This window comes from Salmo salar, chromosome 11 (assembly GCF_965601325.2).
Source record: "Salmo salar chromosome 11, fSalSal1, whole genome shotgun sequence".
NCBI classification, from domain to species: Eukaryota; Metazoa; Chordata; class Actinopteri; order Salmoniformes; family Salmonidae; genus Salmo; species Salmo salar.
The window spans coordinates 88,399,786-88,424,498 of record NC_138301.1 but is presented as its reverse complement, the minus strand read 5'-3'; the positions used below and the strand labels follow the sequence as shown (position 1 = coordinate 88,424,498).

General features: G+C 41.5%; 1 protein-coding gene across 5 annotated transcripts in view; it reads left to right on the top strand.

Annotated features, from left to right (window-relative positions):
- Positions 1 to 1,431: 1,431 nt before the first annotated feature.
- pisd (phosphatidylserine decarboxylase) overlaps positions 1,432 to 24,713 on the top strand; it is a 55,430-nt gene continuing 32,148 nt past the window's right edge. For 3 of the 5 annotated variants that reach the window (XM_082958130.1, XM_014128221.3, XM_045689915.2), the window contains exons 1-3: positions 1,432 to 1,662; positions 3,218 to 3,288; positions 6,923 to 7,098. In XM_082958130.1, the coding sequence (XP_082814256.1) occupies positions 1,454 to 1,662; positions 3,218 to 3,288; positions 6,923 to 7,098 (456 nt within the window). In that variant the 5' untranslated portion in view covers positions 1,432 to 1,453. Of the gene's footprint in view, positions 1,663 to 2,248; positions 2,389 to 3,217; positions 3,289 to 6,922; positions 7,099 to 19,884; positions 20,026 to 24,713 lie in introns of those variants that run through there. The other 2 variants (XM_014128223.3, XM_014128224.3) reach the window with 2 other exon arrangements.

The following is a 24,713-nucleotide window of genomic DNA, read 5'->3' as shown; positions in this document are numbered from 1 at the left end:
GGGTGTTCCTCGGTAAGGACCACGTATGTTGCATTGATCTGATCTGTAATAGACTATGGCAGTATAGCATATGATTGGAAAGGCTAGATGTCATACAGGGGCAAGGACTCAGAATATGTAGTGAGGCGTTTCGGATGTCCCCAGTGGCTGCACTATAGGTGGAAATGGGGGATATGCCATTGCAGATTAGGAGACAGCAGCTGGAAATTAATTATTGGGTCAACCTACAGGGACATGGGGTGTGTCATCCGGCAAAAGGGATTTTACAGGCATGCTGGGAACATGAGTGAAGACAGAACACAAGCTTTTGGTGGGTGGGTAATACCCAGGTGAAGGAGATGGGACTGTATGAAACGGAGTTAAGTCCAACAGTAGCTATTCCTGTAAATTCCTGTAAATCCACCATTGCTACTCCCGCCTCCAGTAGTTGATCTAGAAGTGTTGGAGAGACTACAGAAAGATAGGGAGGGTGTTGATCCATCTGATTTGTTTAAGAGACATCTGGATACTGTGTATCAGAATTTTGTGGCCATTTACACAGATGGTTCAAAAGATCCAAGAACAGGACGTACTGGGTCAGCATTTGTAGTGTAAGAATGTGGGGTGGCAGTCAGGAAACATATTACAGATCATCTTGCTGTATATACGGCGGAGCTGATGGCCATACTGTTGGCCTTGCAGTGGGTGGAGGAAGTCAAGCCAGACAGAGTAGTTGTTTGCTCTGATTCATGTGCAGTGTTGATGTGTCTCCAGTCCTTTAGCTCACATAGCAGACACAACCTGCTTTGAGGTGCTACAAATCCATGGCAGGATTAGACAGATGGGTATACAGATCAGATTAACTTGGATGCTACCCCATGTGGAGGTGATAAGCAAGACAGAGGGGAAAAGCCTGATATGGACAGTGATGGTGCAGAGATGGCAGGAGCAGTGCAATAGAGATACTAAAGGCAGGCATTTATTTAAAGTACAGCGGAACGTCAGGGAGGGGAGGACAGCAGGAAGGGACAGAAGAGAAGAGGATATTTTTACAAGATGAAGGGTGGGACACGGCCGGTTGAATAAGACTTTAAATGTGATAGGAAAGCATCCAACAGGAAAGTGTGATTATTGCCAGGAAACAGAGACCATGGAGCATGTATTACTACAGTGTGGAGGGCAGTACCAGAGGGAAAGAGAGAGGCTGATATCTAGTATCAGAGTATATTGAGTAGAACGTCATTAGATATAGTCTCAAATATGTTATCTTTGTTTAAGAGCAATGGAGCTGGCAGGTAGGATTTAGTTTCTCCCGGTCTCTGGCCCACACTCCAGTACAGTATGTGTCGGTAACGCACCACACGTGGATGCCAACCGCCGATAAACCCCGAAGAAGAAGAATAATTAACAGCAGCGTTCCTCAATACCGAGTTATGATTGGTTGTTAACGCTAGCGTTCTAGGCGTCGCGTTGGATGTGGAGGCCGCATGGTTTATGTAGGAGCATACAAGGAGTAGTTGAAGCACGCTGGAATTTTGTAGTGGATTTGAGGAAATTAAAAAGCCTTTTGGTATTATTGATGTTTGACGAAGAGTATCTCCCTTCACATGTGAAGATGGGATGTGTTAGATTTTCGGCGAGAACGTTTGTGTCCAATCCGTTGTTTTGCCGGAATTGCAAAAGGTATGGACATGTATCAAGTGTGTGCAGAAGCAATGTTGTTGAAGAATCTGAGAGTGTTCGCTGTTGTAATTGTGATGGAAACCACATTCCCAATTCCCGCTTAGGGTTAACACGAGTGAAGTGACCAGGGCTACAAGTGAAATAGTTGAAGGAGCGAAGGGAGCTGAAAATGTGGCGGTGGATGCTCCGCAGACCGTAGATTCAGTGTTCAACAGTTGAGGGGAAACTGATATGCTGATCGTGAAGGTGGATTTTTTTTAATGGTGTTTATTGCACATATGATTAATTGTACTTAACAAAAAGTCAAAGGAAAAACTGGACATTGTAACGATACAGTATCTGCGGCTGAAAAGTTTGAGTATCCAGGACTTCACTGCTGAAACATTGCAAAGCATGTCCGAAGATGCTCTTCCTATAGGGATGGGCGTTCACAGTTTATTCTGAAATAAAGGAGTACATCGTTTATTTTGTTTTAGTTTTATTTGAATTATTTGGCCTGAAATACAACAAACAGTAGGTGGCAGCATGCACCTATAGCATTTGTTTGGGGAGTAATATATTTCTTAAAGACCCCGTACAGTAGGTGGCGGCAATACATCGATAGGTGTTGTCTGCCATAACGCTTTCAAAGAAGAACATTCGCGTTCTACACACTCACAAGATGGCAGCGTCCTTAGGAAAGGTGTGCTCTTATCAGCTGCCACTGACTGCAGGGAGATGTGGCAGGTAATATACGTTGCTTTTTCAATGTGTGGTAGCTTCACACTATTGGAAGAGTCGTAAGACACAGTAGCTGTCTTGGTAGGAGAAAATTAATACTGGTTTGCTCATTTCATAAATTCTTGCAGCAAACATTAGCTAGCCAGCTAGTGTTAGCTAACTAGCAAGCTCTTATCTTATGATGCCAATGTCGTGTTACTCGTGTCAACAAATCTACTTGTCAGCAATATAGTATATTATATACTTATATAAACCGGGTGGTTTGAGCCCGGAATTGGCAAAAAAGTGTCCTATACCACTGGTATGACAAACATTTGTTTTACTGTTGTAATTCTGTTTATAACAGAAATGGGGCACCTCGGAGGTTTGTAGTATATAGCCAGTATACCACAGCTAAGGGCTGTATCCAGGTACACCCCCTCGTGCCTTATTGCTTAAGTGTACCACACCACTTTATGATTCTGCATTGTCTCTGTCAAACTGTCAGTGACAGTGTCACACAGTTTAGTTGTTGCACCGCCAGCAAAATAGTAGCTTTATTGCACCAATAATATGCTCTGGTGTAGTGCTGTTTCTGGAACATGCCTTAATATTAATAGCCTTACAGACATGTCCAACCCGAACAGGAGGGTTGCCGTTTATGTTCCTTTTTGACCTCATCTGACTGTCAAACTGCCACTTCTCAGTTCTTGGTATAGTTTGCAATGGTTTTTGGTTTGGGTATTGTATCATAATGCCAATAAGTTTGTTGACACAGACAAGTAGGAAAATCTACATTTTGGAGTCCATCTCATTGGGTACATTTACAATATGTGCTGCTTCTGTCTGTCTGCAGTGACTGGCTCCTCCTCAGAGCACAAAGAGCCCGGCAGTTTCAGCAGTGGCCATGGTGTTCATTATCCAGTGGTGAGTTTCACACTGACATCCTCAGTCCCAGACCTGACCCAGGTTTTTACAACCTACATATTGGTGACTGAGGCTGTGACACACTCTTAGGCTACCTTCGCATTAGTCCCTGTGCTAATAAATAAGATGAACACACAAGCTTTACTACCCTCTACCCTTCTGTATCGCTTACAAACTTTCTTTTAATCTAACTGCGCTGTCCAATTTACAGGAGCTATTACAGCGAAAACATGCCATGCGATTGTTTGAGGACGGCGCCCCACATCAAAATATATTTTCCACCGGCAAAGGTTTCATACATTCACATAAAGATTAAATATTCACTTACTTTTTGAAAATCTTCCTCTGATTTGTCTTCCAGAGTCCCAGAGATGACATGTAGTGTCGTTTTGTTAGGTAACATCTTTTTTATATCCCAAAAAGTCAGTTTAGTTGGCGCAATTGATTTGACTAATCCACTCGTTCAACTAGCAGGGAAAGGAATCCGAAAATCTACCCCTAAACTTTGTTTCAAGTCAAAATATGTTTATTTACTCCTCAGACACCCTAAAATGTAATCAAACTATAATATATCTTTCGGAAAGAAGTATGTCCAATTTTAGCAGGTGCGCAACTTCATCATGGCGCGCGATGACACGGATTTTCAAGACTGTTTACATACAAAAACTCTTATTTCTTTGTTTTTGAAGTTACAAGCCTGAAACTTTGAACAGACTGCTGACACCCCGTGGAAGCCATAGGAATTGCGTCCAGGGAGCTATTTTACAATATGAGCTTTCTCTTACATTTCTAAGAGGATGGTCTCTCAAAAAAATAAACATCTGCTTGGTTTTTCTTTTGATTTTCTCCTACCATATCTGTTATATTCTCCTACATTATTTTAACATTTCTACAAACTTCAAAGTGTTTTCTTTCAAATGGTACCAATAATATGCATATCCTCCAATGGCCTCACAGGGTCGCCATCTCACCTCTGACACCAAGGTAGCAAATTCAGAGACAGTGAGGCCAGGTCATCTGATGCAGCACCATCACTTTTCTTGGTCAAATAGCCCTTAGACAGCCTGGAGGTGGGTTGCGTCATTGTCCTGTTGAAAAAAATGATAGTCCCACTAAGCGCATACCAGATGGGATGGCGTATCGCTGCAGAACGCTGTGGTAGCCATGCTGGTAAAGTGTACCTTGAATTCTAAATAAATCACAGACCAACACAACTCCTCCATACTTCATGGTGGGAACTACACATGCGGAGATCATCCGTTTACCTACTCGGCGTCTCACAAAGACACGGCGGTTGCAACCAACAATCTCATTTGGACTCATCAGACCAAAGGACAGATTTCCACCAGTCTAATGACCATTGCTCGTGTTTCTTGGCCCAAGCAAGTCTCTTCTTCTTATTGGTGTCCTTTAGTAGTGGTTTCTTTGCAGCAAATCGACCATGAAGGCCTTTTTCACGCAGTCTCCTCTGCACAGTTGATGTCGAGATGTCCGTTACTTGACCTCTGAAGCATTCATTTAGCCTGCAATTTCTGAACTGGTAACTAATGAACTTATCCTCTGCAGCAGAGGTAACTCTGGGCCTTCCTTTCCTGTGGTGGTCCTCATGAGAGCCAGTTTCATCATAGTGCTTGATGGTTTTTGTGACTGCACTTGAAGAAACTTTCAAAGTTCTTTACATTTTCAGTATTGACTGACTTTCATTTCTTAAAGTAATGATGGACTGTTGTTTCTCTTTGCTTATTTGAGCTGTTCTTGCCATAATATGGACATGCTCTTTTACCAAATAGGTCTTTCTGTATGCCACCCCTACCTTGTCACAACACAACTGATTTGCTCAAACGCATTAAGAAGGAAAGAGATTCCACAAATTAACTTTTAACAAGGCACACCTGTTAATTGAAATGCATTCCAGATAACTAACTCATGAAGCAGGTTGAGCGAATGCCAAGAGTGTGCAAATCTGTCAAGGCAAAGGGTGGCTACTTTGAAGAATCTTTAATATAAAATATATTGATTTAACCTCTATCGGACCCCGTTCTCATCCCGGTAACAGGATTGCTTGACAAGATAGCAAAAATCGAATAATTTCAATTTCTCAAACAATCAACTATTTTACACCATTTGAAAGATAAACATCTCCTTAATCCAACCACGTTGTCCGATTTCAAAAAGACTTTACGGCGAAAGCATAAAGTTAGATTATGTTAGGACAGTACATAGACAAAAAATTACACACAGCCATTTTCAATGCAAGGACAGGCGTCACCAAAAGCAGAAAACCAGCTAAAATTATGCACTAACCTTTGACAAGCTTCATCAGATGACACTCCTAGGACATTATGTTAGACAATACATGCATTTTTTGTTCTATCAAGTTCATATTTATATCCAAAAACAGCATTTTACATTGGCGCGTGACGTTCAGAAAATGTATTTCCCCCAAAACTTCCGGTGAATCAGTACTACAATTTACAAAAATACTCGTCATAAACGTTGATAAAATATTAAACTGTTATTCAAAGAATTATAGATTAACATCTCCTGAATGCAACCGCATTGACAGATTTCAAAATAACTTTACTGGGAAAGCACACTTTGCAATCTGAGTACTGTGCTCAGAAAAATACACTACGCAATACAGATACCCGCCAGTCATCTAAATGCATAAATAGCATTAGAAATATTTACTTACCTTTAATAATCTTCATCAGAAGGCACTTCCAGGAATCCCAGCTCCACAACAAATGTTTTGTTCGATAAAGTTCATAATTTATGTCCAAATAACTCCTTGTTGTTTGCGCGTTCAGTTCAGCTACTCCGAATGTAGGAAGCGCGCGGAAAATGTGACGACGAAAAGTAAAAAAATAAATCTATTTACGTTCGTTCAAACATGTCAAACGTTGTATAGCATCAATCTTTAGGGCCTTTAGAACGTGAAGATTCAGTAATATTTCAACCTGAACATTCCTGTGTCTTGAAAAACGTTTTGGAACAGAGCTTCCTCTCTCGTGAATGCGCGCCAATGAAGTGATGTCCTTCCCTGGGTGACCAACTTCCCAGCCTTCTCATTCGGTCTCTGTTCATCATAGACGCCTCAAACAACTTTCTAAAGACTGTTGACATCTAGTGGAAGCCTTAGGAAGTGCAAAATTAATCCTTAGTCACTGTGTTCGATTGGCAATGACTTGAAAAACCTACAGGCACCAGATTTTCATTTCCTGCTTGTATTTTTCTCAGTTTTTTGCCAGCCATATGAGTTTGGTTATACTTACAGACACCATTCAAACAGTTTTAGATACTTCAGAGTGTTTTCTATCCAAATCTACTAATAATATGCATATTCTAGTTTCTGGGCCAGAGTAGTAACCTGTTCAAATTGGGTACGTTTTTCATCCGGCCGTGAAAATACTGCCCCCTAGCCCAGACAGGTTAACACTTTTTTTTTTGGTTACTACATGATTCCATATGTGTTATTTCATAGTTTTGATTTCTTTACTATTCTACAATGTGTAAAATATTGAAAAACCCTGTAATGAGTAGGTCTGAAAACTTTTGACTGGTACTGGATATGCAATACTTGTTATGGGAAATGCTTAAACTGTTCCTAATATAAACCTCTGTGTATATGCAGGGCGAGGGCGTTTCAATGCAGCCTCTCTAGGCCTTCAGGCTCGTGTCAGGCCCTTTCCCCTCCTCATCGCCACCGGCGGAGGGTACATGGGATACGACCAGTACGGTCGCTACAAGGACCGCGAGTTAACAAAGATTGGCATCGAGGTGCCTCCACGCATCGCCAATGAAACCCAGGTAGGATAAATTCTATTGTACTGTATCTTTGGACCTGGTCATGGTCCCAGCTACCAGGATGTGTATTGTGCAGAAGAATATCACTTGTCTTATGCTTGCTGTCAACACTAATTCAGTGCACTGTTTATTGGTTGGACTTGAGTAGCTTACTCGAATTGCAACTCGCCAGCAAGGAAAATCCACACCTGGTATGATTGAGCACCGTGGTTTTTCAGTCCCTCCATGTAAGACCAATGCACAACCTCAAGTTGACACCTCTGGATGCTGAGAAGTGTGTACAGATCTAAGACTCAAAGAATTTGTTATGGATGATTGAGCTCCTACGTGTTTGTCCGCTCTTTTTCTTTTCTTCCTGCTTGCTGGCATTGTCTGTGTTCTGTTGCTCTATTTTGCGTTGTCTGTATTTTGTGGCTCCACAGGGAATATGTTTGTGTCGCCATAACGCTGTTCCTTCCCCAATAGTTGGAAAGTACTTACCCTCATGTTCAAGATGAGCAGCTGTTGTGAAATGAATTGCTTTCACATGAAGACATTTTCAGGTCTGTTGCACCTATGATCTAGCCTATGTAGGCAAAATATTGTTTGCTGAGAACACAACATTGCTTTGAATGATGCCAGGTATGTTGGCTTCATCAGTTTATGTTCTCCGTGTTTAGTTCTGTTTTTCTGAGTACAGAACAAGGCCTATTTGGGCCTCTAACGCCTTACACGTTTTTGACTTAATCAAGTTGGTTTGGAACAGCTGGATTAGCGAACCTGATCCAGAAGTGATACTGAGGCTCATTCTGTGAGATTTTACTGTTCGATTTGTGACACGTGAGGAGGGTCACCGTGTTTTTAGTGTCCATAGTGTTGGTGTCATATAGGAGTAATCAAAACAGGCCCTTTGTCTGTGTGCCATAGGAATAATCACAACAGGCTTCACAAAGCCTATTGTTTGCTTAGGCTATTTAACATGGGAGAGAGCCAAGTGGCACCGTAGGTGATGTCATTGCAGATAACTTCCGTAACATCAGATCGGATTGGCTAAGCATAGGTTATAAGCCTGTTTTCCATGCCGTTTCAGGGACTTTTTCTCCTCTTTCTGTAGTGTAATCATCTTACCATGAGTGTTAGATACTGTACAAGGCCGACTTTTTAAAATCACCTATCTATTTAACGGTCCATTTTGGAGCCTTCAGGGCATTTACCTACATGAAGTTCAAGAGGATCACAGCGCTGCAGAGACAAGATGCAGCAATAACGTAGCCTATACATGAAGCAATATATATCTCACTTCTTGCGCAAGTTATCATGGGTAAAGCCCAGGTTGCAGTATTGTATTTGCGAGAGGTGTGTGTGTGTGTGTGTGTGTGTGTGTGTGTGTGTGTGTGTGTGTGTGTGTGTAGGCACTAGGCATAAAGCAATGTGTACAGTTGAGGTCAAGTGATAGCCTGAAAGGTAGGTTTGGGAATTGCCAGGGACCTCATGATATTATCACAATACTTGGGTGCCGATATGTATTGCGATTGTCACGATTCCATACAATGTATTCAGACCCCTTGGCTTTTTCCACATTGTTACGTTACAGCCTTTTTCTAAAATGTATGACATCGTTTTTTCCCCCCTCATCAATCTACACACAATACCCCATAATGACAAAGCATAAACGGGGTTTTAGACTTTTTTTTATATATAGATAAATGTTTATCAGATTTACATAAGTATTCAGACCCTTTACTCTACTTTGTTGAAGCACCTTTGGCAGCGATAACAGCCTCAAATCTTCTTGGGTATGACGCTACAAGCTTGACACACCTGTATTTGGGGAGTTTTTCCCATTTTTCCTCTGCAGATCCTCTCAAGCTCAGTCAGGTTTGGTATTTTATTAGGATCCTCATTAGCTGTTGCAAAAGCTGCAGCTACACTTCCTGGGGTCCACACACAAATATCATACCCCCAAGACGTCCTAAATATACCAAATAAAATGCTATTTCTTTAATATGAGGACATTTTCTATTCTCTTTCCCTCTGTAGATTCAGTGCCTTTGTTCACACTATTTATGGACTTAACCTGTTAGGGCTAGGGGGCAGTATTGACACGGCTGGATAAAAAAACGAACCCGATTTTTAATCTGGTTACTACTCCTGCCCAGTAACTAGAATATGCATATAATTATTGGCTTTGGATAGAAAACACCCTAAAGTTTCTAAAACTGTTTGAATGGTGTCTGTGAGTATAACAGAACTCCTATGGCAGGCCAAAACCTGAGAAGATTTCAAGCAGGAAGTGGCCTGTCTGAGAAGTAGTGTTTCATCTTGGCTCTTTTTATTGAAGACTCAGGATCTGCAATAACGTGACACTTCCTACGTCTTCCATAGGGTCTCAGAGCCCGGGAAAACGTTGAACGATATCGAGGCAGGCTCTGGCTGAAACACTTTATCGCTTTTGGCAAGTGGCCACTCGGAGTACTATGGGCTTAGGCGCGTGCCCGCTTCGACCGAATGCTTTCTTTTCCTTTGTCTGTTTATCTAAACGCAGATTCCCGGTCGGAATATTATCGCTTTTTTATGAGAAAAATTGCATAAAAATTGATTTTAAACAGCGGTTGACATGCTTCGAAGTACGGTAATGGAATATTTAGAATTCTTTTGTCACGAATTGCGCCATGCTCGTCACCCTTATTTAGCCTTTAGGATAGTGTCTAGAACGCACGAACAAAACGCCGCTGTTTGGATATAACGATGGATTATTTTGGTCCAAACCAACATTTGTTATTGAAGTAGAAGTCCTGGGAGTGCATTCTGACGAAGACAACAAAGGTAATAACATTTTTCTTATAGTAAATCTGACTTTGATGAGTGCTAAACCTGCTGGGTGTCTAAATAGCTAGCCCTGTGATGCCGGGCTATCTACTGAGAATATTGCAAAATGTGCTTTCACCGAAAAGCTATTTTAAAATCGGACATATCGAGTGCATAGAGGAGTTCTGTATCTATAATTCTTAAAATAATTGTTATGCTTTTTGTGAACGTTTATCGTGAGTAATTTAGTAAATTCACCGGCAGTGTTCGGTGGGAATGCTAGTCACATGCTAGTCACATGCTAATGTAAAAAGCTGGTTTTGATATAAATATGAACTTGATTGAACAAAACATGCATGTATTGTATAACATAATGTCCTAGGGTTGTCATCTGATGAAGATCATCAAAGGTTAGTGCTACATTTAGCTGTGGTTTGGGTTTATGTGACATTATATGCTAGCTTGAAAAATGGGTGTCTGATTATTTCTGGCTCGGTACTCTGCTGACAATCTAATGTTTTGCTTTCGTTGTAAAGCCTTTTTGAAATCGGACAGTGTGGTTAGATTAACGAGAGTCTTATCTTTAAAATGGTGTAAAATAGTCATATTTTTGAAAAATTGAAGTAATATCATATCTAAGGTATTTGAATAACGCGCCACAGGATTCAACTGGCTGTTGAGTAGGTGGGACGCAAGCGTCCCACCTTGCCCATTTAAGTCTCTTATACTTTCCTACTACTGTACTGTTAAGCGAGAGACTTTCTTTTGACAAAATTCGACCTGACAAAACATCTGTAAACTGACAGTTTGGTGGTCTTATTTGCTGTAGCTACAAAAGGGCGATTATTTATTCACCAAAACTGTAATACATTTTTGCTTATTGTGAAATATACTCTTTGGGGGGCCTGGCCAGCAGACTTGCTCAATAGGGCTTTGCAATGAATCGAGTGTGGGGTGAGGTTCCCAGTGGAAATGCAAGCTCATTGATGGTATGGGGGATTGTTTTAGGGAATTTCCTTGACTGCAAATGAAGTTCTCGCTATATTGTAAATAAACATGGAACAGCAAACATGATGGACTTTCGGTTCCACCCCCTGTGAACTGTTCAGTACAACATGCAACGATCAGAAAGTGCTTAGCAAGGTTCTATGGTCAAGGCCAGCATTGGCAGCTCAACTTCCCGCACAGTCACATACTGATTGTGAACACACACACATGCAGACACACCTGGGCGCGCACATACACACAGTGAAATGTGAACACTAGGGCTGGATGACATGGCCAAAATACATCGTATGGTACTTTCCTAATTTTCTTTACAGTATTTGGTCCTATTCTTTTTTCGGAATGATAAAATATCTACATTTCTCATTCACAATAATTATCCTTTGACTGCATGTTCGGCTTCAATTGCGGTTCTTACTTTTGCCACGAGGGAATTCCAGGCGTCTCTATTTGGCAAGCGTACCTTCCTGAAGTTGTTGACTTGTTATGCTGGCAAGTTTGCTAGCAGTCCTCAGCTGTTGGCAGTTTCATACTGTATTTGTATTTTGAAATGCGTATTTAAATTACTTTAGTATTTTGTAAAGTAGATTTTTACGGCCTGAACTACAATCCAATGTATTTTGTAACAAGATATTTCCGAAAACTGTAATTTGTTTTCAAAATAGTTTTCTATACTTTTTGTTGTTGTGCAATTCACAACTTTCTGGCACCATTTCACCCTGCATTCGTATCAAAGTCTCATGGTGTGATAAGTGTCTGCTAAATGAACACTTGCAACGCACGCTGGGTATTATTTGAATGATACCCCTGAAACAAGGCCTAAAATAATAACCAGTGTGCTTTGGAATTGTTCATGTTTACGTTTTGGTCATTTTATCAGACACACTTAACCAGAGCGACTTAGTCAGTGCATTCGACTAAGGTAGATAAACAATCACAGACATAGCAACTGAGTTTTTTTTGTTGTTGCTGATAATGTTGCAAATGTATTTCGAAATGACTAAATACCTCCAATATACCTGTATTTAATCGTAATACAATACTTTGAAAAAGTGTTTTGGTTTGATATGTTGGTCTTTAGTGTCTTGTGTTTGTAACAAGATACATCTTGATGTATCTTTTGCCCAGCTCTGAAATATTTAATGTGACAAATAAAACATAAAAATACCGTTTTTATAGAAGGTCATGTAAAAATCCAAACTGGTCCGTGAATGAATACCGTTATAGTTTTTACAGTTTATCGCCCAGCCCTAGACAACACACACACACAACCCATTGGAACAAATACATAGTTTGGCCCACGCTTCTCAAAGAACCAAATGCACATGCCCTCCTAACAATGGCCTGAGTTTTTCTCCGGATGAATTTGGGCTGAGACGTGACTGGAATGGTAATGAGCAGACTGGAGAGGGGCCCTCACTTTTCCCTCGGACAAGCCAAAGACGCATGCACAATTCTGAGCCAGCTACAGGGATAGAAGAATTCACTGTTTGTCTCACTCTCTAGTCTCTACCCAAATAGGAACAGCTAAATCTGTCTGTAAAGAGTGCCACTGAGGTATTGTGTATTGGTGTAACCTATCTTACATTTGTGTGGATGGATACATCTTGAACATTTAAATATTTCGTAACACCTTATTCTGATAGTCCATCTGTAGATGCTCTACAGACTCAGTAAGATTTCAACTATATCTACTAACCGTAGCTCTAACTAGTGATGCACCGATATGACAATTTTGGCCGTTTCCGATATTTTCCTTGCCAAAAAAACCCGATACCGATTATTTAACATTTCTGCGGCCTTTTTAAGCATTCTAGTACTGTTAAATAGCTACACACACACACGGACGCAGTGGTCTAAGGTACTGCATCTCCGTGCAAGAGGTGTCACTACACTCCCTGGTTTGAATCCAGGCTGTATCACATCTGGCTGTGATTGGGAGTCCATCTATGTGAAGCTACCCACAATAAGGATTAGCCACAATAGTGGACTTTGCGGTTAGCCTTCAAAATAAAAGTACCTCATTAACAGTGATGCAAATGAATATAAATGGTAGAATTATGCCATAATTGAATAGATCATGCTAAACGAGGTTGGAATGTCTTATAAAATCAATAAGACAATAATTTGATGACAATCTGTTGCAATCACACTGGATGTATTATACTTTAGAATTGCATTGGGGGCATACTTATTTCACTGTACAGCCTTACCTATGATTGTGGATCAATGACATGGTGCATCAGTCTATTCGGTGACACCCAGAGAACATTAGCATCGTAGCTCTTATTGCGGGACTCTGAAACAACTGAGATGAGCCACATGTATTGTCGACCTTTGTGTATTGAACACTTCCAGAGGGAAAACAATACTGCATGGATGTTTTGGAGTCTGATAACTCTGAGGATGACGTTGGGAAAAAATATCTTGGGTATTGAGTAGACTGATAACCCATTGCATTGATCCCCAATCCTTAGGTAAACCTGTACAGTGCAATATTTATTTCACCTTTATTTAACCAGGTAGGCAAGTTGAGAACAAGTTCTCATTTACAATTGCGACCTGGCCAAGATAAAGCAAGCCGTTTGACACATACAACAGAGTTACACATGGAGTAAAACAAACATACAGTCAATAATATAGTAGAAAAATAAGTCTATAAAAAATGAGCAAATGAGGTGAGATGGGAGGTAAAGGCGATGGGGGCGAAGTAAATACAATATATCAAGTAAAACACTGGAATGGTAGATTTGCAGTGGAAGAAAGTGCAAAGTAGAAATAGAAATAATGGGGTGCAAAGAAGCATAAATAAATACAGAAGGGGAAGAGGTAGTTATTTGGGCTAAATTATAGATGGGCTATGTACAGGTGCTGTGATCTGTGAGCTGCTCTGAGAGCTGGTGCTTAAAGCTAGTGAGGGAGAAGTGTTTCCTGTTTGAGATTTTTCTAGTTCCTATCATTGGCAGCAGAGAACTGGAAGGAGAGGCGGCCGAAGGAGCAACTGGCTTTGGGGGTGACGAGAGATATACCTGCTGGAGTGCGTGCTACAGGTGGGTGCTGCTATGGTGACCAGCGAGCTAAGGGGGAACTTTACCTAGCAGGGTCTTGTAGATGACCTGGAGCCAGTGGGTTTGGCGACGAGTATGAAGCGAGGGCCAGCCAACGAGAGCGTACAGGTCGCAGTGGTGGGTAGTATATGGAGCTTTGGTGACAAAACGAATGGCACTGTGATAGACTGCATCCAATTTATTGAGTAGGGTATTGGAGGCTATTTTGTAAATGACATCGTCGAGGATCGGTAGGATGGTCAGTTTTACGAGGGTATGTTTGGCAGCATGAGTGAAAGATGCTTTGATGCGAAATAGGAACCCAATTCTAGATTTAACTTTGGATTGGAGATGTTTGATGTGAGTCTGGAAGGAGAGTTTACAGTCTAACCAGACACCTAGGTATTTGTAGTTGTTCACATGTTCTCATTCAGAACCGTCCAGAGTAGTGATGGTGGGCAGGTGCAGGCAGCGATCGGTTGAAGAGCATGCATTTAGTTTTACTTGTATTTAACCCATCTGGGAACGTGGTAGTCAACAGCCAGTGGAATCACGTCGCGCGAAATACAAAACCCCATAAATGCTATAACTTCAATTTCTCAAACATGTGACTATTTTACACCATTTTATAGATGCCTCTCCTGAATCGAACCACATTGTCCGATTTTCAAAAAGGCTTTACAGCAAAAGCAAAACATTAGATTGTTAGGAGAGTACCCTGGCAAAAAAAAATCACACTGCCATTTTCAAAGCAACTAGATGCATCACAAATACCCCAAACACAGCTAAATGCAGCACTAACCTTTGACAATCTTCATCAGATGACACTCCTAGGACATCATGTTACACAATACATGCATTTTTTGTTCGATAGTTCATATTTATATATAAAAACAGCATTTTACATCGGCGCATGAAGTTCAGAAAATATTTTCCCTCAAATGCTTCCGGTGGATCAGCGCTACAATTTACAAAATTACTATTCGAAAACATTGTTAAAATGTAATATTGTCATTCAAAGAATTATAGATTAACATCTCGTGAATGCAACCACATTGCCAGATTTAAAAATAACTTTACTGCGAAATCACACTTTGCAATAAACGACGTGGTATGTTCAGAAAAATAGGCTAGGCGATACATGTTAGCGCCATCTTGGAACCATCTAAAATCAAATATACTATTGTAAATATTCCCTTACCTTTGATTATCTTCATCAGAAGGCACTTCCAGGTATCCCAGATCCACAACAAATGTAGTTTTGTTTTTGAAAAGTTAATAATTTATGTCCCAATAGTTCCTTCTTGTTAGCGCGTTCCGAAGGCTACTCATAATGTACTGAAGAGCGCGGGACTTGTCGTCACGAATGTGTAAAAAAATATTTATTTACGTTCGTTCAAACATGTCAAACGTTGTTTAACAAATCTTTAGGGCCTTTTTCAACCAGAGCTTCAATAATATTCAAGGCGGACGATTGCATTGTCTTACTAAACCTTTAGGAACAAAAGGTTTCCCATGGGGGCCCGCGTCATAGTAGTAATAGCCCTCTCCCTGTGACCAACTTCCCAAGCCTCTCTTTGGGTCAGTTTCTACCATAGAAGAATCAAACCACTTTATAAAGACTGTTGACATCTAGTGGAAGCCTCAGGAAGTGCTAAATGATTAATAAGTCCGTGTGTTTCAATGGCAAAGGTTTGAAGTGATTCCACACATCAGATTTCCATTTCCTGTTAGGATTTGTCTCAGGGTTTTGACTGCCATATGAGTTCTGTTATACTCAGACACCATTCAAACAGTTTTAGAAACTTTTTAGTGGTTTCGTTCCAAATCTACTTGGATTATATGCATATTCTAGTTACTGGGCAGGAGTAGTAACCAGATTAAATCGGGTACGTTTTTTATCCGGCCGTGCAAATACTGCCCCCTATCCCCAACAGGTTAAGAGCAGTTGGAGGCCACGGAAGTGGAGTTGTATGGCGTTGAAGCTCATCTGGAGGGTAGTTAACAGTGTCCAAAGAAGGGCCAGAAGTATACAGAATGGTATCGTCTGCGTAGAGGTGGATCAGAGACTCACTAGCAGCAAGAGCGACATCATTGATGTATACAGAGAAAATAGTTGGCCCGAGAATTGAACCCTGTGGCACCCCCATAGACTGCCAGAGGCCCGGACAACAGGCCCTCCGATTTGACACACTGAACTCTATCAGAGAATTAGTTGGTAAACCAGATGAGGCAATCGTTTGAGAAACCAAGGCTATTGAGTCTGCCGATGAGGATGTGGTGATTGACAGAGTCGAAAGCCTTGGCCAGGTCAATGAATACGACAGCACAGTATTGTTTCTTATCGATGGCAGTTAGGATATCATTTATGACCTTGAGCATGGCTGAGGTGCACCCTTGACCAGCTCTGAAACCAGATTGCATTGCAGAGAAGGTGCGGTGGGATTCGAAATGGTCGGTAATCTGTTTGTTGACTTGGCATTCGAAGACTTTAGAAGGGCAGGGTAGGATATAGGTCTGTAGCAGTTTGGGTCAAGAGTGTGTCCCCCTTTGAAGAGGGGGATGACCGCAGCTGCTTTCCAATCTCTGGGAATCTCAGACGACACGAGAGGTTGAACAGGCTAGTAATAGGGGTTGCAACAATTTCGGCAGATAATGTTAGAAAGAAAGGGTCCAGATTGTCTAGCCCGGCGGATTTGTAGGGGTCCAGATTTTTGCAGCTCTTTCAGAACATCAGCTGACTGGATTTGGGAGAAGGAGAAATGGGGAAGGCTTGGGCGAGTTGCTGTGGGGGGTGCAGTGCTGTTGACCGGAGTTGGGGTAGCCAAAGCATGGCCAGCCGTAGAAAAATGCTTATTGAAATTCTCAATTATAGTGGATTTATCGGTGTTGACAGAGTTTCCTATCCTCAGTGCAGTGGGCAGCTGGGAGGAGGTGCTCTTATTCTGCTCTTACAGTGTCCCAGAACTTTTTGGAGTTTGTGTTGCAGGAAGCAAATTTCTGCTTGGAAAAAGCTAGCCTTGGCTTTTCTAACTGCCTGTGTATATTGGTTTCTAACTTCCCTGAATAGCTGCATATCACGGGGGCCGTTCGACGCTAATGCAGAACGCCACAGGATGTTTTTGTGTTGGTTAAGGGCAGTCAGGTCTGGAGAGAACCAAGGGCTATATCTGCTCCTGGTTCTAAATTTCTTGAATGGGGCATGCTTATTTAAGATGGTGAGGAAGGCATTTAAAAAAAAAAAAAAAAAAAAACAGTCATCCTCTACTGAAGGGATGAGGTCAATATCCTTCCATGATACCAGGGCCAGGTCGATTAGAAAGGCCTGCTCGCTAAAGTGTTTCAGGGAGCGTTTAACAGTGATGAGTGGAGGTCGTTTAACCGCTGACCCATTACGGACGCAGGCAATGAGGCTGAGATCTTGGTTGAAAACAGTAGAGGTGTATTTAGAGGGCAAATTGGTTAGGATGATATTTATGAGGGTGCCCGTGTTTACGGCTTTGGGGGTGGTACCTGGTAGGTTCATTGATAAGGACATCCGGGTTGGCAGAGTGTGCTAAAGCAGTGAATAAAACAACCTTAGGGAGGAAGCTTCTAATGTTAACATGCATGAAACCAAGGCTATTACGGTTACAGAAGTCATCAAAAGAGAGCGCCTGGGGAATAGGAGTGGAGCTAGGCACTGCAGGGCCTGGATTCACCTCTACATCGCCAGAGGAACGGAGGAGGAGTAGGATAAGGGTACGGCTAAAAGCTATGAGAATTGGTCATCTAGGACGTCCGGAACAAAAACACTAACCAGAACAGCAATGGACAAGGCAAATTGACATTAAGGAGAGGCATGCTTAGCCAAGTGATCAAAAGGGTCCAGTGAGTAGTGAGGTCGGTTGCGGTCACGGCGATTCAAACAACTAGCCGGGCCATGGGTAGCAAGTTGGCAGAAGATGGTCTGTTTTTAGCCACCTCGTGCGTTTCCGTCGGTAGATTAGTGGGGTTCCGTATGGTAGAGGGGACCAATCCAATTGGCAATATAGTTATAGTGGCCCAAGAAAATTGGCCGATAGACCTATTCAGATGGCAGCAGATAAGACCGCTAACGATTAGCTGGCCGCAGATGGGCGTTGAGGTTATGTCGCGACGGAGGGGCCAGTTGGATTACTCCCTCGGGCAGATAACGTCAGTAGTCCAGTCGTGAAGGCCCGATGGGGCTCCACATCGGCAGTAAACGGGTCCGGATAGGTGATTGTCGCCCAGGAGTGGCTGATGGAACTCTTCAGCTGGCTAGCTCCGGAATAATTGATGCTAGCTACGGGACCGACGTTACCCAATAGTCACTCGGATAGCAGCTAGCTAGCTGCAAGATCCAGGTGTAAATGTCCAGAGCTTGCGGTAGATATGGAGAGAAAATAGGTCCGGTATGCTCTGGTCTGAGTCGCGTTGTACAAAACTGGTCATAGCTTTTCGAGCTAAGGGATAGCTGATATGAATGTCAATACACCCAATAGGCTGACTGGGGAGGTGATTTCACAGTCCTGCAATGGCTACAATGCTAATATTTGTGTAAACTCTTCAGTTTTGTGTGTGTCACCGAGTAGACTGATAGCCCATTTCATTGCTTCACATTCCAACCGTGTTTAACATGATCTATTCTAAATATGGCATGATTCCATCAATTGTAACCTTCATTGCTTTCAAATAGGTACTTTTATTTTTAAAGCCAACTGCAAATTCCACTATTGTGCCTAAACCTTATTGTAGCTAGCTTCACAACCCGGTCCAGTCGAGCCTCACTAGCCAGATGAAGCTAGCTGGCTGCTTAACCCGGTTGCCCAAAGCTATCGTTATAAGTAGCTGGCAAGCTATTTATTTTCATGAACTGAAGTTCAATTTCAATAGGCGAACAACAAGTGGCTACCTAGCTAATACTTACAAGGATTCCTAAATCATAACTAAGAAAAATGAAATGTCTGCCGTTTCTACTGGTCATTGTTTTCAGGCTATTGGTGCTAGCTAGGTACCAAGCTAAAGCTAGCTACCCCAGAAGTTGCGGTCTAACAAATGAGTTATTTCCAAGGCCGTATTGTAAACACATCGTTCGTGGCCGGTGTTTGCTTGTTTGCAGACTTTTTGTACAGCTTTGATCGTGCTACTGATTGTAGTGGTGGTGCTTGGCTTACACGTGCACATTCAGAACACACAACATTCTATAATAGAACTGTTATTTGACATGCATCTTTTTTTGACACGTAAAGACCCAAACAGTGTTTCATAGTATGTCGTGAAGCTAATAGCAGTGATGCTATTACTGTGTAACTCTGGTAGGGCAACGTGTACCGGTGCTCGACCAGTCGGCGAAAGCCAACATCACCCACGACAGAACGGTTGATTGTCAAGGGCAATGAATTCCATTATCTTGGTGTTGAGTTGTCTTGCTGAAATGTTACTCTTTCAAATGACTGCTTGACTTGTTGACTGCGCGATTCAAATCAAATTTATATAGCCCTTCTTACATCAGCTGATATATAAAAGTGCTGTACAGTAACCTAGCCTAAAACCCCAAACAGCAAGCAATGCAGGTGTAGAAGCACGGTGGCTAGGAAAAACTCCCTCGAAAGGCCAAAACCTAGAGAGGAACCAGGCTATGAGGGCTGGCCAGTCCTCTTCTGGCTGTGCCGGGTGGAGATTATAACAGAACATGGCCAAGATGTTCAAATGTTCTTAAATGACCAGCCATGATATCATGGATGGTCAGTCCTTGTACCCATAGCAGAACACTTTATTGTATCAATTAAGGATTCTAGCTTTTAACTTAGCTCTGCTGTAAACTTGATGAATGATGAGATATTGTACAGCTACAGTAGAGTTGTGTGTTTGGACCATCAGGCTACTTTTTCTGATGACATCACCCACCAATGACAGTCTTTTGAATGTGATATCTGCCCACCCACCTCTAGTCTCTTAAAGGGCTTGTCTAGCCAGCATGCAGCACTTTATTGTGAGAGTAGAGCCTTCACCGTTAAGTCTCTCACTGTATGCTAGTTAACTTTGCCTTTGTCAGTTTTATTCACATTTCAGACAACACCAAGAGAAGGTAAGGTTCTGAGTTTCTTTTTTAAAATAAGCTCAATACTGTTTGAATTTTGTATAATGCATTAGCTGAAATGCGTAACTGTTTATGGAAATTATTCAATGTATTCTAGTTAAACCGAAGAGTGTTTTAATATGGAACTGTTACAGTAAAGTGGTCAAAAACCTAAGTGAATTTAGGGATAAACAATCTGTACTGAAGTTTTATTTGGACGGTTCCTATGTCTTTACGGTAACTGTTTAGATGAGTCATCTCACAGGATACGTAGTCTGTAGCATCAGTGTTTCAGATAAGGAAGTGGGTCCTGTTTCCTGCTTTTTGCGGCTTTTAGGGACCGCCTTCCTGTTTAGTCAAGACAGGTTGGTTGAGAGACTAATAGAGTAGGAACTCACCCCTAAAGTCCAACATCAGACTGCTGGATAAACAATATTAAGAAAATAGTTGCACACTGTTGGGAGTATAGTAGGCCTATAGTGTGCGGCTACTAGCTTTAGCATAATGACATGCTAGCTGTTCCCATAGACATCCAGTCATTGAGCCAATGACTATCCATTTAAAAGCGTGTCTTGGAAGAATACATACATACATGCATACATGCATACATGCATACGCATACACACACACACACACACACACACACACACACACACGTTGAAGTCGGAAGTTTACATACACCTTAGCCAAATGCATTTAAACGTTTCACAATTCCTGACATTTAATCCTAGTAAAAATGCCCTGTCTTAGGTCAGTTTGGATCACCACTTTATTTTTAGAATGTGAAATATCAGAATAATAGTACTGATTTTATTTCAGCTTTTATTTCTTTCATCACATTTCCAGTGGGTCAGAAGTTTACATACACTCAATTAGTGTTTGGTAGCATTGCCTTTAAATTGTTTAACATGTGTCAAATGTGTCGGGTAGCCTTCCACAAGCTTCCCACAATACGTTGGGTGAATTTTGGCCCGTTCCTCCTGACAGATCTGGTGTAATTGAGTCAGGTTTGTAGGCCTCCTTGCACGCACATGCTTTTTCAGTTCTGCCCACACATTTTCCATAGGATTGAGGTCAGGGCTTTGTGATGGCCACGCCAACACCTTGATTTTGTTGTCCTTAAGCCATTTTGCCACAACTTTGAAAGTATGCTTGGGGTCATTGACCATTTGGAAGACCCATTTGCGACCAAGCTTTAACTTCCTGAGTGATGTCTTGAGATGTTGCTTCAAAATATCCACACAATTTTCCTCATGATGATCTTTGTCCCCATGTGCAGTTGCAAACCGTAGTTTGGCTTTTTTATGGTGGTTTTGGAGCAGTGGCTTCTTCCTTGCTGAGCAGCCTTTCAGGTTATGTCGATATAGGACTTGTTTTACTGTGGCTGTAGATACTTTTGTACCCGTTTCCTCCAGCATCTTCACAAGGTCCTTTGCTGCTGTTCTGGGATTGATTTGCACTTTTCGCACAAATACGTTCATCTCTAGGAGACCGAACGCGTCTCCTTCCTGAGCGGTATGATGGCTGCATGGTCCCATGGTGTTTATACTTGCGTACTATTGTTTTTACAGATAAATGTGGTCCCTTCAGGCATTTGGAAATTGCTCCTAAGGATGAACCAGACTTGTGAGGGTCTTAAACCTCTATGGGCAAGGCGGGACGAATTCGTCCCACCTACGTAACAGCCACCTGAATTCAGTGGCGCGATTTTTGAATCGTTTGAAATACTATTACTTCAATTTCTCAAACATATGACTATTTTACAGCTATTTAAAGACAAGACTCTCCTTAATCTAACCACACTGTCCGATTTCAAAAAGGCTTTACAACGAAAGCAAAACATTAGATTTAGATTGTCAGGAGAGTGCCCAGCCAGAAATAATCAGACACCCATTTTTCAAGCTAGCATATAATGTCACAAAAACCCAAACCACAGCTAAATGCAGCACTAACCTTTTATGATCTTCATCAGATGACACACCTAGGGCATTATGTTATACAATACATGCATGTCTGTTCAATCAAGTTCATATTTATATCAAAAAACAGCTTTTTACATTAGCATGTGACGTTCAGAAAAAGCATACCCCCCCGCAAAGTTCCGGGGAATTTACTAACAGTTTGCTAAATTACTCACGATAAACGTTCACAAAAAGCATAACAATTATTTTAAGAATTATAGATGCATTACTCCTCTATGCACTCGATATGTCCGATTTTAAAATAGCTTTTCGGATGAAGCACATTTTGCAATATTCTAAGTACATAGCCCAGCCATCACGGCTAGCTATTTAGACACCCGGCAAGATTAGCCTTCACCAAAATCCTATTTCCTATAAGAAAAATGTTTTTACCTTTCCTGTTCTTCGTCAGAATGCACTCCCAGGACTTCTACTTCAACAACAAATGTTGGTTTGGTTCCAAATAATCCATAGTTATATCCAAATAGCGGCGTTTTGTTCGTGCGTTCAAGACACTATCCGAAGGGTGACGCACGGACGCGTATCGTGACAAAACATTTCAAAATATTCCATTACCGTACTTCGAAGCATGTCAAACGCTGTTTAAAATACATTTTTATGCAACCTTTTCTCGTAAAATAGCGACAGTATTCCGACCGGGAGTCGTTGTTTTCGTTCAAAGACTGAAAATGTAAAATGGACTCTTCACGTGCACGTGCGCACCCGTCTCATTGTTCTCAGATCGACCACTTACTAAATACGCTACTGTTTTTCAGCCATGGACAGCAGAGTCATCATTCAACGTTCTGGCGCATTCTGAGAGCCTATGGGAGCCTTAGAAAGTGTCACGTTACAGCAGAGATCCTCTGTTTTGGATAGAGATGACAAAGAAGGCCAAGAAATGGTCAGACAGGGTACTTCCTGTACAGAATCTTCTCAGGTTTTGGCCTGCCATTTGAGTTCTGTTATACTCACAGACACCATTCAAACAGTTTTAGAAACTTTGGAGTGTTTTCTATCCAAAGCTACTAATCATATGCATATTCTAGTTTCTGGGCAGGAGTAATAACCAGATTAAATCGGGTACGTTTTTTTTATCCGGCCGTGAAAATACTGCCCCCTATCCATAACAAGTTAATGCAACCGCTGTGTCAGATTTAAAAAAAAAAAAAAGCTTTACAGCGAAAGCACACTTTGCAATAATCTGAGTACAGCGCTCAGTCACAAAACCAAACCCGCCATTTTGTGGAGTCAGAAATACCATTATAAATATTCACTTACCTTCGATGATCTTCATCGGAATGCACTCCCAGGAATCCCAGTTCCACAATAAATGTTCATTTGTTTTGATAAAGTCCATATTTATGTCCAAATACCTCCGTTTTGTTCGCGCGTTCAGTCGAGTAACCCAAATGCACTGTGCTCGCGCAGTAAGTTCAGACAAAGTCAAAAAAGTTATATTACAGTTCGTAGAAACATGTAAAACGATATATAGAATCAATCTTTAGGATGTTTTTATCATAAATCTTCCATAATATTCCAACCGGACGATTCCTTTGTCTTCAAAAAGGAAAAGGAACACGGCTTACTCTCGCGGGAGTGTGCGCCACTGAGCTCATGTCATTTTCTCAGTATCTGATTCCAAGACCTCTTATTCTCTCCCCATTCACAGTAGAGGCATGAAACAACATTCTAAAGCCTGTTGACATCTAGTGGAAGCCTTAAAAAGTGCAAAATGACCCCACAGACACTGTATATTGGATAGGGAATCACTTGAAAAACTACAAACCTCAGATTTCCACACTTCCTGGTTGGATTTCTTTCTCAGGTTTTTGCCTGCCATATGAGGTCTGTGAGTATAACAGAAATCATTCAAACAGTTTTAGAAACTTGAGTGTTTTCTATCCAAATCTACTATAATATGCATATCCTACCTTCTGGGCCTGAGTAGCAGGCAGTTTACTACAGGCACGCTTTTCATCTGGACGTCAAAATACTGCCCCCTACCCAAGAGAGGTTAAAGGCAGTGAACTCAATGTATGTAAACTTCTCACCCACTGGAATTGTGATGCAGTGACATAATCTCTGTAAACAATTGTTGGAAAAATTACTTGTCATGCACAAAGTAGATGTCCTAACCGACTTTCCAAAACTATAGTTTGTTAACAATACATTTGTGGAGTGGTTGAAAAACACACAGTACCAGTCAAAAGTTTGAACACCTATTCAAGGATTTTTCTACATTGTAGAATAAGAACTCTACTATGAAATAGCACCTATGGAATCATGTAGTAACCAAAAAAGTGTTAAACAAATCAAAATATATTTTATATTAAAGATTCTTCCACATATCTGCCCTTTTCCTTGACAGCTTTGCACACTCTCAACCAGCTTCATGAGAAATGCGTTTCTAGCATTCTTGAAGGAGTTCCCACATATGCTGAGCACTTGTTGGCTGCTTTTCCTTCGCGCTAAAAGTCCAACTCATCCCAAACCATCTCAATTGGGTTGAGGTCCGGTGATTGAGGAGGCAAGGTCATCTGATGCAGCGCTCCGTTACTCTCATCCTTGGTCAAATTGCCCTTACACAGCCTGGCTGTATGTTGAGTCATTGTCCTGTTGAAAAACAAATTATAGTCCCACTAAGCGCAAACCAAATGGCATGGCGTATCACTGCAGAATACTGTGGTAGCCATGCTGGTTAAGTGTGCATTGAATTCTAAATAAATCACTGAC